At 37.5% G+C, this 12,198-nt stretch overlaps 2 protein-coding genes across 3 annotated transcripts in view; one reads left to right on the forward strand and one right to left on the reverse strand.

Moving 5' to 3' along the window:
- The window catches only part of LOC128991316 (exosome complex exonuclease RRP44), a 30,336-nt gene that overhangs the window by 12,184 nt on the left and 5,954 nt on the right, over positions 1–12,198 (reverse strand). Inside the window, exons 6-9 of the mRNA XM_054414119.1 lie at positions 9,595–9,730; positions 8,798–8,943; positions 7,753–7,890; positions 6,979–7,125 (exon numbers count right to left, since the gene is read on the reverse strand). Of these exons, the coding sequence (XP_054270094.1) occupies positions 6,979–7,125; positions 7,753–7,890; positions 8,798–8,943; positions 9,595–9,730 (567 nt within the window). The remainder of the gene's footprint in view (positions 1–6,978; positions 7,126–7,752; positions 7,891–8,797; positions 8,944–9,594; positions 9,731–12,198) is intronic.
- Positions 166–6,033, forward strand: LOC128991317 (uncharacterized). 2 transcript variants are annotated; one of them, XM_054414120.1, is made up of 5 exons: positions 166–523; positions 2,140–2,303; positions 3,682–3,800; positions 4,741–4,937; positions 5,806–6,033. In XM_054414120.1, exons 1-5 carry the CDS (start codon positions 237–239, stop codon positions 5,921–5,923), a joined length of 885 nt encoding a protein of 294 aa, XP_054270095.1. In that variant the 5' UTR covers positions 166–236; the 3' UTR covers positions 5,924–6,033. The 2 variants fall into 2 exon arrangements, with proteins under 2 accessions (XP_054270095.1, XP_054270096.1); XM_054414121.1 differs by having other exon boundaries at positions 5,811–6,033.

Genomic DNA, 12,198 nt, shown 5'->3' on the forward strand with positions numbered 1-12,198 from the left:
TAACTTCAATTTTTCCAAAGGTCAATAAGGAGTTAGAGATTGTTGTAAAAATCAAATATTCTAAGTGAAATTACCTAAATGAAAAACATTTCTTTCAAACTTTACCAGAATACACATCTTAATCAATTGAAACACAGCCATATGCACATTCAGATAATATGAACCACATGGTTTCATAATAAACAAGAATCAAAAACAAAACAGTAAAACTCTGCTACACAAAACTAATTTTAAGAATGGAGAATTGTTTAGCTGAAGAAAACTTGGATTTGGAAAGCAGTTATGAAACCCAAGAAAATGCAAATGACTCTAAAACAATGAATGGAGAAAGCACCATTTGTAACAAACCAAACAAATCAAAAAGATTTAGGCGGTCCTCCTATGACAAGTTTACAGAAATTAAAAAAAAGTTGAGAAACGTTACAGTGAAAGATTTGGAAAAAGTTTGTGAACATATTGCTTCTCTTAATGAACGAATCATGAATGCCAGAGAAATTACTTATCTTCGATATGAATTACCTGTGTAAGTATATCCATCACAGATTTAGTGTACACTTCCATATCTGTTGGCACAAACGACCGAATGAGAATATCGATCTATATATCGATTATTCGATATATCGTTTAGTTAGTTAGGTAAGGTTAACCTAACCTAACTAACCAAACGATATATCGAATTAAACTAAACAATCGAATAATCAATATTACTCATTCGGTTGTTTGTGCCAACAGATATGGAAGTGTAACCCAGATTTAACCAATCCCTTGCTAAAAGTAAAGAATGACAACAAAATTCTTGAGATGTTTAAATAATTTATTATTACCTAGTTTACAAGAGAGAGAGGGAAAAAAGTATCATAATTTCCTAGCCCAGGTTTTTGGACATTATGCAATTTGGACATGAAGCTCTAAAATAGTTATGGCTGTTATGACACTTTTCTTAAAAATAGTTTTTTGGACATCGTGGTACTAGTTGAAGATATTAGACGTGAAATAGAACTGAATAAGCTGGTCCTCTTGCGCTAGATTTTCCACGAAAACATGCTACATTTTTACTTTCTGGGGATACATAGGGGGCTATACATAGTGTATGGTGAAAGTATTGTTTTTGTCAAAATTTTAGAGTTTGAGTTTTGAGTGGAAATACCCGTTTTGCCCCCCCCCCCCCCCCCGTATTGAACCCAAAAAAGTGGTCTGTGTGTGTGTGTGTTCTGTATGTGTGGATAGACCACACCTGTAGTCCGATTTTGAAAAAAAAATTAGTATGTTGTAGCACTTTAAATGCTGAACAGCATGGTAGAACCCCCATTCCTGTAAAAATTACGGTGCACAAGTTATTGTAACTTGTGTTATTTTCCCATAAAACCCATAAAAACTGAAAAATGAATTTTTCAACCGGTTCTGAATGAAATTTGTCTGTTATGATATTTGTACTTTCAAACAAAATAGTGCAACCCTCATTCCTGTAACAATTACGGTTCCAAAGTTAATGCAACTTTTGTGATTTTACCTATCATAGTTACTCTCACCGCTTACCCATGATAATGGTTTTGACAAGCTAATGGGAGAAAATTTGTGTCAGATTGTTGATACCGTTAATTTTTATGAGCTTTTTAATAAAGGTTTACATCTAGCACCACGGTTCTCCTACAATTGTAGTATTGGTTCAAAAATAACACTCCAATAGCTAGTTCACTTCTAATTTCTTTTGAACATCCGAGTATACTATGATGATACAAATTAGACTAACAAGCTGGGCAAAAGTAGGACAAAAACGATCTAATATGCAATGAAGAAGATCGAATATCATCTATGCCCCCTCCCCGGTGGCGTTTTGGGTTCTTTACAAAATATGTCTTTCTCTGACTTGTGTCAGCTTACAGGAAGATCTTTCATGTTTTCTTCTTCCCAACACAGTTCTGTCTTTATAACAGTAGCAATCGTGATTAGTAAAATCAAAATCCTTCCCTAAGTCTAGATGGAACTTTAACATTCCCTATTAAGAGTGTATCTCTTCTAAGCTTGAAGTTGAAATCAACGCTCTACACTTTTGAGATACAACTGAGAATTTGGAATTGTTCTTAGCTCGATGGTATGGTTTTGTAGCTTTTTTTGTAGCTTACAGTCTGGTGTTCACAGAGAGATGAAAAATCAGCTGGAGATGGAAGCACAAGAACTGGAGAGTTTGTATGCGGAGATGAGAGATGCGACCAGGAACCTAGAGATTGTACAAGCGCAGAGAGCTGCGTTGGGAACTGAGCGCAAATGGATGGAGACGCAGATCATCAAACTTAAATCCGAAGGTAGTTAAATCATCTAATTACCTAGTGAGTGGTATGTTTAAATGGTAATTCACTTTGTCTTGTAAAAAAATAAAAAAATAATAATAAAATAGTACCAGTACAACAAATTAAAGGTGGATTCTCTTTCAAGTTTTCATACTATAGTTTTACAATTTTTAATGTCAGATTTTATTAGATATTTGCTGTAATAAAAGAATGCATGCACTCCTGTTGAGCTGAATGGATCTTGGTTTTTTTTTTTAAGGAAAAGTTTGTTTGGGAAAGGCAAAGTATTGTTTGGGAAAGAAAATAATGTTTAGGAGAGGCAATAGTTATTTTCCTACAGTTACCTAACAATGTACATGTTCTCTCACTGATTTGAGAAAGCAAAGTGGCCAATTCGCTCATCAGTGAGACAATGTTAACATTGTCTCACTCTAATTACTTTGTCTCACTCCAGATTTGCAACGTGAAGGCACGAAATAGTGAGCACGTAACATGCAGGCAACGTCGTGTGCGCGCGAAGTAAGTTGGCAGCACTGGCTGTAAATCAGCTGGTCAACTGTTGTACTGTTGTATTTGACACTTCACATTAAATGTTATATTAAAAGTTCACTTCTGTGTAAAAATAGGTTATGTTTGAAGAAACATAAGACCAATTTATTTGTTTTATGGTAACTGTAGGAAAAGTATAATGTGCAACTCGAGTTCAAAGTACAATTGCCTCACTCGAGAAACCATTCCTCACTCGCCTACGGCTCGTGAGTAAGGATTTCTCTCGAGTGAGTCAATTGTTCACTTTTCTCACTAGTTGCACAAATAACTATTGTCTAACTAGTGTGCTAAATGGCACTTTGTGCTCGTGTTACACATTATATTTTTCCTACAGTTACTATAGTCTTTCAAACACTTTAGAACACGTTTTTAGGTCAGGGTAAATCCAAGTGTTGAACGAAATGGGAAACACTGCACCAGCTGATCGTAGTCGTAGTATCATTAAGTGTTGCTAACTTATTTTCAACCGTACATGCATTACGTGCCTAGTAAAAGTTCACTGTTTTGTGTTGTTTGGTTGGAATACTGGAGTGCGACAAAAGAAAATGAGTGCGGTAAAAGTAAGTAAATGCAGCAATTAGATACTTTGCGTGCTGTAATCAGTGCAAGGAAGCCCACTTTGTCAGGAAATTGTAGGAAAGTGTAGGAAGTTGTAGGAAAGTTACAGTCATTTTATGTTTTAATTGAATGGGAAATAAACATTTTTGTAGGGCTTAGCTGTACACTTATGAGCTGTTTTCATTGGCAGAGTGATGGAACAAATAAACTTTGCCTCAACATGCTGTCAAACATTTTGTATCACATCTGCTAATACCGTTTAAGAAAAGACCTATGTCCGTTGCAGCCGTAGCTGAGATGGAGATGATTGTCTCTGTGTATGACAATGCCATGATGGACAGATGGGAGGATATCAAACAATCTGACTCTGTGCAGGCACTGGAAAACTTTCTTCATGATGTAAAGGTATGTCACAGTTTCAAGTGGTATATGCTACAGTGAATGAAATAAACGGTATCACCAATCTGACCCATACTTTCCCCCATTAGCTTGTCATGGTAAGCGGTGGGAGTAACTAAAATATTTGATTGAGAATATCATTAAAGTTGAGATGGGCGTTGAATTATTTTGTTTAAAGTTAAAAAGGGGCTACATATCACACTGAATTATAATTCAAATTGTTTGAGTCGTTACCTATATATATGGGGTTTTATGGGAATATTGCCATTCAAAATCACATGTAAAATGTAAAAAAAACTAAACGTCTATTGTTAACTTGGATTAGTACCCACGCACCGAATTTCATGTAAATTCGACCACAGGTGTGTTCTGTAGCTCTGTATCCACACACACATACATCATTTCGAAAACCACTTTTTTGGGTTCAGGGACCCAAATTCGGATATTTCCACCCAAAACTCAAACTCAAAACTTTGTTGTTTTGACAAAAACATCACTTTCACTATAATATGTACAGTTGTCGCAGCTAGTCTGGGCGCGCGGCCGTGCTGAGGCAGGGGGTGTAGAGGGGAGTGTTTATTGCTCATTACCAAAAACATCTGGCCCACACGGCTCTCTGGAGTTGTTCAGCCCCTCAGCGCTGTCTTCATGGCTTTGGTGTGGGGGACGGTTAGTACACAAGGGTCCGCGCGCCCAGACTAACTGCGACTACTATACCTATAGGGAAAGGAAGTTAGAAATGATGCTCGCCTTCAAATCTAATGGTTGATGGTTGATCTTCAATATCAAGCTGTGTAGTTTCTGGGGATTTGAGGGTGAATATGTTTTAAAATAAATTTAGACATAGAGATAAAATTTATAAATGAGGAATATTTAGGCTGTTGCATGACATATGGGCCTGCCTCTTAGAATCAATAATAAAAATAATGATGATTTTACTTTTTAGGGAAAAATGGAAGCGATGAAGAATTTACAGATTCTTGGGACAAACAAACTCGCGGAGTTGCGAGAAAAAGAAGGAAAGAAAGAAGTGACAAAAAAGGAGAAAAAGAGAATGAATAGAGAAAAGAAAAAAGAATCCTCGACTAGCTTTCAAAGTGCTTCTAGTTCAAGTTTGAATATTTCCTCACAAACGACGTTCGAGTAAGTAATAATCTTGTGGTTACCAAGCTCATACTTTGATCCATTAAATATGATTGCCTGTTAAATGTTCATTGATAAAAGTAGTGTAAATCAGTAAAAAAAATCAAAAGTTATCAGTTTACTTTGAACTTAAATTGTTTAAACTTTCATTTTACAAATCAAATCACAAACATTTTAATCTTAATTGTACCTGTGAATATAGCCTAAATTTGAGAAAAGTAGGAAGGTATCATTGAAAACCATCGATGGGCGTTATTGGAGTAAAGTATGTGGGCGTAGAAAATATGGGTAAAGAGATGGAGGGTGTTCAGAGGTAGTTGAAAAATGTGCTCATTTTTATAATCTTTTGCATGGTCTAGGCCAGCTGAGGATGTATATCAGCCTCTTTTGAAGCAGAGATAAACTTTAAAAAATTCACATACGACACACAGTATGGCTGAAAGAGAGATTGCTGCACAGGGGATATGGCAAAACACTATTCACTAGAGGTGTGCGAGAAGTTCGATTTTTGAGCCAAGCCGAGCCTAGCCTACAAGCTTGAGAGAATGAATACCGAGTCGGAACAACAAGCTCAAGCCGAGCATTGATTATCGTGATCGCAAAACGCGTCTGCGAGGATTGCACAATCGAAAAATTCAGGGAGTTCAATTGGGATTTTTGTTAACAGACAACCCATGTATGTAGTAAAGAGGTAGTTTTATGTCAAAATTTGCAATAACCTAGTTAGAATCTTTTTTAGTATAGGATAGTTTACGACAGTGTCTTCTATACCTAAACTTGGTGTATTTAGTGTCTTGTGTGTGTCCTTATCATGATTATTTGTAGGCAATAACCTTTGTTAGAATTGTTACACTATGTTGTGTTGCAGTACAGAATCTGATGAGCTACTGGATGAGTCTTCAACCTTAGACAATATTGTCTACAACCTCATGTATGACAATGTACTCAACCTCAACTGGGTGCCGAGTTCTATGGATATAGACTGAGCTTACCTGCATTTAATATTTTTGGGCTTTAATTCAATGCCTTATATGTTAACAGCTTAAAAATTCAGAAATGTAAAATTTAAATAAAGTGTTTATTAATTAATAGGTTACTTCTAGTTTAATTGTACCATTATTTATCTTAGCAATAGGAGTTATTGGAACCTATTTTTTCCAAGAAATAAATTGGGTTTGGTTGAAAATGGCAGTGGTTCAAATTGTGGTTTGGAATCCTGAATCGAGATAATTATTCGATTGTTGTAGGCTGTAGTTTTTGTGACACAGTAGTTATTTGGCCAATAAATTAAACATTTTAACAAGCCATTTCCAATTCAAACACTCCAAAACACATTTAACAAATACCATTTCAAAGTTAAACTAAGATCTTGCAAAAAAATATTGCAAAAAGAAAACAGCATAGCTAGAGGTGTGTCAGCCTGTAATTTTCGATCGCTCGAGGTAACCATCATTATCTCCCACAGTCGTAGAGACATCTTCATTGTCTTCCTCGATTGCTACAAAATCCTGAATATCTTCCTCGCTCACAGAAACATCATCACTGTCTTCTGCGGTTACGGTACATCACAATCGTCTTCCACAATCGCGTAAAAATTCTAAACATCTTCTGCAGTTGTGTATACAGTAGACTCCCTCTTATCCGGACACCTTTTAACCGGACATCGGTTTAACCGGACTACACTCGGCGGAAATGACATCTCTTTAACCGGACAATTTTTATCAGCACATTGGTTTAACCGGACTAGACCGGCAGGGGGACTGAAACGACTGTTCTCGTGGAAAATATTTGAGACCAGTGATCACGTGTCTAAATACAATGCTCTCCTAAATTTAAGTTGAATATCACAGTAAACAGTCCGTTTTAACCAGTTTTTGGGGACGTCGGTTTAACCGGAAAACCCGTTATCCGGACTAGTCTCGGTCTCGAGGAGTCCGGATAAGAGGGAGTGTACTGTACATCATAGTCGTCTCCCGCAGTTACAAAAAACATTATCGTCAAGTCTTTGGAGGGAATGTCGATTACCTGACTTGTCACTCACCTCTGGAGTAATGACCCAAGGTAGTTGAGGTAGGAAGCTTAGCACGGCCTCGGAAAAGTTACTATGAGGAACGTCATGCTCCAACAGCAACACTTCATTCTCCGTGTCCTTGTCTCCGATGTTGCCTAGCGCTCGGACAAAATGACCCTACCAAACAAGCACTAGATACACTACTATAACATTTCAAACAGAAGAATTTGTAAAGGTTGTTTTAATTGCCCAAGCAATAAAAAATTGATATATTTCATAAGACCAGAAATGGAAAAGTTTACCAGGAAACTTTAAACATTCTAGAACATGTTCATGGATAAAAACTTATCTTCAATCATCTCCACATAAAATAGTCAGATAAGTTTATTATTTAATGCATTACCTGTTTTAGCTTCATCATGTTTTCTCACAATGATGCATTTATTTTAGGAGAGGGCTAGTAGTGGCTTTGCCAGTCGAGCAGTCTTTGATAAAATCTTAACACTATTCGCTTCTGTAGACTATATGTTTTTATGGCACTACAAATGTGTCATAGAGTTTGTGACATTTGATACTCTACCAACAATTATTTTCTTTCACATAAATGCAACAAGAGATAAGTCAACAGGAGCAATTGAAAAAAGTTGATATAATTACGACACAACATAAAGTAATATTGTAATTCATAATTTAAAAAAAGTCATAATAAATGCAAAGAAATATAGGATCTATGAAATACTGTATCTTGTTTAGCCACATAGGCTCTATAAAATTACACCCTAACTACAAGATGATACTACTTACAGAAGGGTATCTGCTGTTCCTTGACCATGAGTCGATTGCTACGATGATTCTTTGCTTCATCAAAGCTTCCGCTTGGCGAGTTTCAATACGAACTTTGGGAATCTTGCGATCAGCGGGTACAAATACATGTCTATTGGCCTGAAACAGAAGGTTAATACTTCAAAATATAGTTTATTGGACTGGATGGAAACTTTGTTTGTCAAGAGCCATTGACTATTTTCTACTCTTTCCGATATCATGACTACAGTTTGGCATTTGATTATGCTACACTGGATATTCTGACATAATTGATAATGTGTTGATTAAATTATCGACAATGCCTGTATGGCACTAGAATTTAATTTGCCTTGTAAAGAGTCCTAAGACTTTTTGGTTGGGGTTTTAGTCCAGTTCCGTAGTGATTACTGCATAGATAATGGTGATGTGTTGGTACCTGAAAACAAATAGGCTAGTAATACCAGTAATGAAATTTAATTGTGGCTACCAGTACACTGGTACCAACAGATCACAGGCCTAACGATGACTAAGCACAGTGGCATCAGGCAAAATGCAGGCACAGTAGTTGTATATAGACCCTAGGTGCCAAGTTAATTCGTTCCCATACTTATATTAGTGATGTGTTTAAACATAAATTTAAAACTGGCAAACATTGGAAGAGCGATTGTGAGCAACTGTTACAATCTTTTTGACATTACAATCATCTCCTGCAACTGAGGAAACATCAGTGAGCATCTGCGCAATCACAGCAACAATTTCAAATTAAGTCAAATCAAAATTTCTTTTATTTCGTTTCAAATAAACAATTTACAAGCATTTTACAAATATTACTGTACATGTACAATGTATACCGGTACTGCAATTGCTAAAATAGAAATAACCACAATTAAACCCACATAGGAAAACCTGTGCATGGGAATTTAGATTAGAATGGAATGTCTACCTTGCAGTAGTGTATTTACTTGAGGTGAACTTATGTTGCAAAAGTTGTAGACTTTACAAGACCTGGAGACTGTGGAGATTATAAATCCAGGACAAGACCACTTACCCCTTTGACAGGGTTGACCTGTAGGATGCCGCAGTACTGTCGCCACTTGCGTCTGATTATCCCCACCACCCGTCCGGTCGGCTGTCTCTCAGCAACTTGACGTTGCTTTGCCTTCAACAACTCTTCTTCGTCAGGTGGCAGATCTCCTAAACATTGATTTTTTAATTAGTCAAAAACATTCATGTTGTAAAAAGTAAATATTTTGTGGTCCCTCAGTGAAAATGGCTACGTTTTAATTAGTTACTAGTTGTAGAGCTGTGAAGTTGTTCTTTTAGTCTGTAAGGTAGAGAAAAAAAAACCAGCTGGGGTCAAAGACATCAGCTGTACATTAGCACACTTACTGACTTTGAAGCTATGATTCTTTTGGTAAAGATGGCTTTAGGCCATAAAAACCAAGCACATAACACATAGAATTTTTGGAGCTACTGGCTCTTCTTTAGGAGTAGAGTCTTTCCATGTTCTTGTAGGTTGTGGAAGGAGGAAAAAGAATATACACTGTCTAACTTGGTCTCTGGTTTTTACTAAATTACTACGGTGTTATATACAAATATTTATTTAAACCTGCTGTTTTGCGTAGGATTATTATCTGAGGTTTGTAAAAGAGGTTTATCCCAGAGAACCCTCCAACCTAAAACTATACCCACACTTTTAAAGTATTTACCCAAGTCTGGGATAAATATCTATTTATAAATACCCTACTGGTACCCATTGGGTATTTACCCGGCCCACATCACTTATATTTCGCAAACACTAATAAACCATTTTAAAATAAGTACTAAAGTTTCACATTTACAAACCTGTATCAATCTTCTCGTCGTCATCTTGCAGCACAATCTCGCTGGGCGCAGACCACTCCTCCTCAGGCAGCAGCTCTACGGCTACTGTGTCACCATCCACAGCACGATTCAGGCCCTCTCTGCCTTGCACTAGAATCTGTTAATCAACGTAACCCCTGGTCAGTGGCCATAGTGTAAAGTGTATCCATTTAATTAATTAGCTTAGCTCAAGATTATTTGTAGGACAACTCTGATGCTTTTAGCACTACGTACATCACAGTTTGTCAACTTCCAATCTTCGGTTATCTGACATTCCGTGTTATCTGCTCCTCCCTGTGAATGACGAGTACCATGGAATCAAAAGCTTTTTCCTTATCATTCAAAAAGCTATACAGAGTTAGAGTACATCAAGGCAACCTCTTTTGCTACTACAGTAGAACCTCTTTAATCCGAACCCCCGTAGTCCGAACGCCGCAATTCCGCCGTGGAGGCCGTTTTACGCCGCCGGTGAGTGGGAGCGGTGTTCCTTCACCGAACGGGCTACACGGCCGACGACGACATCCTTCATTGAACGCACTATACGAATGCGCGTGAACGAAGTCAATGACCTCTCTCCTCCCCCACTCATGACACTACAGTCTGCAATACTCCACACTACTGTTTCTGCGCTCAGTGGCTCTCCGTTGTCTCTGAGTACTGGATGTGTTGTTTATTGGAACGTGTATAATGTGTTAGTGTACATCTAATGTTTGGTACAGTACCTTAGTTATAGACTACGTACAGCAGCAGTATAGTGTTAGGATTGTTTGTGATAACAGTGACCGAATAAAGTAAACTAAAATGTCATCTAAAACGTCCCTGAAACGGAAACATAACACTTTAAACATTGAAAAGAAAATTGAAATCATTGAAAGACTTAAGAAAGGTGAAAGAGGTGCGTCGTTAGCCAGAGAGTATGGTGTAGGTAAGTCAACAATTACTGACATTAAAAACAAACAAAATGCCATAATGCAATACTCTTGTAAACAAGACAGTAATGAAGGGCCTAAAAATAGGAAAACCTTAAAATCAGCCAATAATGGGGCTCTCGATGATGCACTGTATTTGTGGTTCACACAAAGAAGGAGCTTGGGTGAGCCAATATCAGGTCCACTTTTTTGTGAAAAGGCTCTTGAATTCAATGTAAAACTCAACGGGCCTATTGATTTTAAGGCTAGCAGTGGCTGGCTGAGTAAGTTTAAGCAACGGCATGGAATAAGGCAACTCAATGTTCAAGGGGAAAGCTTATCTGGTGACACTATGGCTGCAGAAGAATTCGTAAACACATTTCAAGATACTGTAACTGATATGGGGTTTTCACGGGCTGATGTTTATAATGCTGATGAGACCGGTGTAAATTGGCGCTCATTGCCGAGAAAATCGCTTGCATCTCGAAATGAAACTCGAGCTCCCGGATACAAAGTGAGCAAAGACAGGGTAACAGCTATGGTTTGTGCAAACGCAAGTGGTACTCACTCTCTTCCATTGCTGCTTATTGGTAAAAGTATGAAACCCCGTTGTTTAAAAAACGTGACATGTCTACCAGTAACTTACAGGGCACAAAAAAGCTCTTGGATGTCATCTGATATTTTTCTTGATTGGTATTCGAACACATTTATTCCAGAAGTAAAAACGTTCAGAGAGAAAGAATCCAAAACAGGAAAAGTCCTGTTAATAATCGACAATGCGCCCACTCATCCTGACATTGACGCTTTGAACAGCATTGATGAAGACTTCACGGTTATGTTCCTTCCACCAAATGTAACAGCCCTCCTTCAGCCAATGGATCAGGGTGTTATCTCGAAAATGAAGAGAATGTACAGGAAAGAATTGCTTTGGCAACTCTTATTAGCAGAGAGAGACGAAGAAAGTGTGATTGCGTTCACTAAGAAGTTAAACCTGAAGGACTGTTGTTATACTGGTTGTTATACTGTTATACTGGTTGATTCTTGGGCAAGTGTAACAGGGGACAATCTCGCGAATGCCTGGAATAAGCTATGGCCTAAGCCTTTAAACAATGAAGTTGGAAATGAAAACTTTATTGAAGAAGAAGACTCTGAGATCGTCGATGATATCGTCGATCTTTGTCAGGCTATTCCTGGGTTTGAGGAGTGTGACGTGGCTGATACAACCGAGTGGATCAACAGTGACAAGAATGATCCAGGATACCAAATTTATAATGAAGATGAGATTCTTTCCGTCGTCACTGAGGAAAACGAATCTGATGACAGCAGTGAAGAAGAAGAAACTGTTGATTCTGGACCATCCCATGCAGAGGCGTTTACTGCATTAGAGACGGCAATGAACTGGTACGAAAATCAATCTGAATGCTCTTTACCGCAATTGATGGTCTTAAAGAAAATTCGAGACTTGGCAGCCAAAAAATGTACTTTGACATAAGTTCAAAGGAAAGTGAGTGATTATTTTAACGTCTAGTTTAACGACTTTGTCTGATTAGCTCATTGATGAACTCTATACATAGTAGGCCTGCAGTACTGAAGTTCTATATTGTCAATTGTATTTACTGATATCGTAATTGTTTCCACTGTAATACCGTACACAGAACTGTTTCTTCACTTTGTATGT

The sequence above is a fragment of the Macrosteles quadrilineatus genome, unplaced genomic scaffold, assembly GCF_028750875.1.
Source record: "Macrosteles quadrilineatus isolate MER2022 unplaced genomic scaffold, UCM_ALF_1.0 Scaffold_4__1_contigs__length_99947679, whole genome shotgun sequence".
NCBI lineage: Eukaryota > Metazoa > Arthropoda > Insecta > Hemiptera > Cicadellidae > Macrosteles > Macrosteles quadrilineatus.

Bases quoted from the DNA above. Each gene is read 5' to 3' on its own strand.
- LOC128991317 (XM_054414120.1), top strand. From the start codon at position 237: ATGGAGAATTGTTTAGCTGAAGAAAACTTGGATTTGGAAAGCAGTTAT. The intron at 524-2,139 runs GTAAGTATATCC...TGGTGTTCACAG, and splicing joins CTTCGATATGAATTACCTGT to AGAGATGAAAAATCAGCTGG. The intron at 3,801-4,740 runs GTATGTCACAGT...TTTACTTTTTAG, and splicing joins ACTTTCTTCATGATGTAAAG to GGAAAAATGGAAGCGATGAA.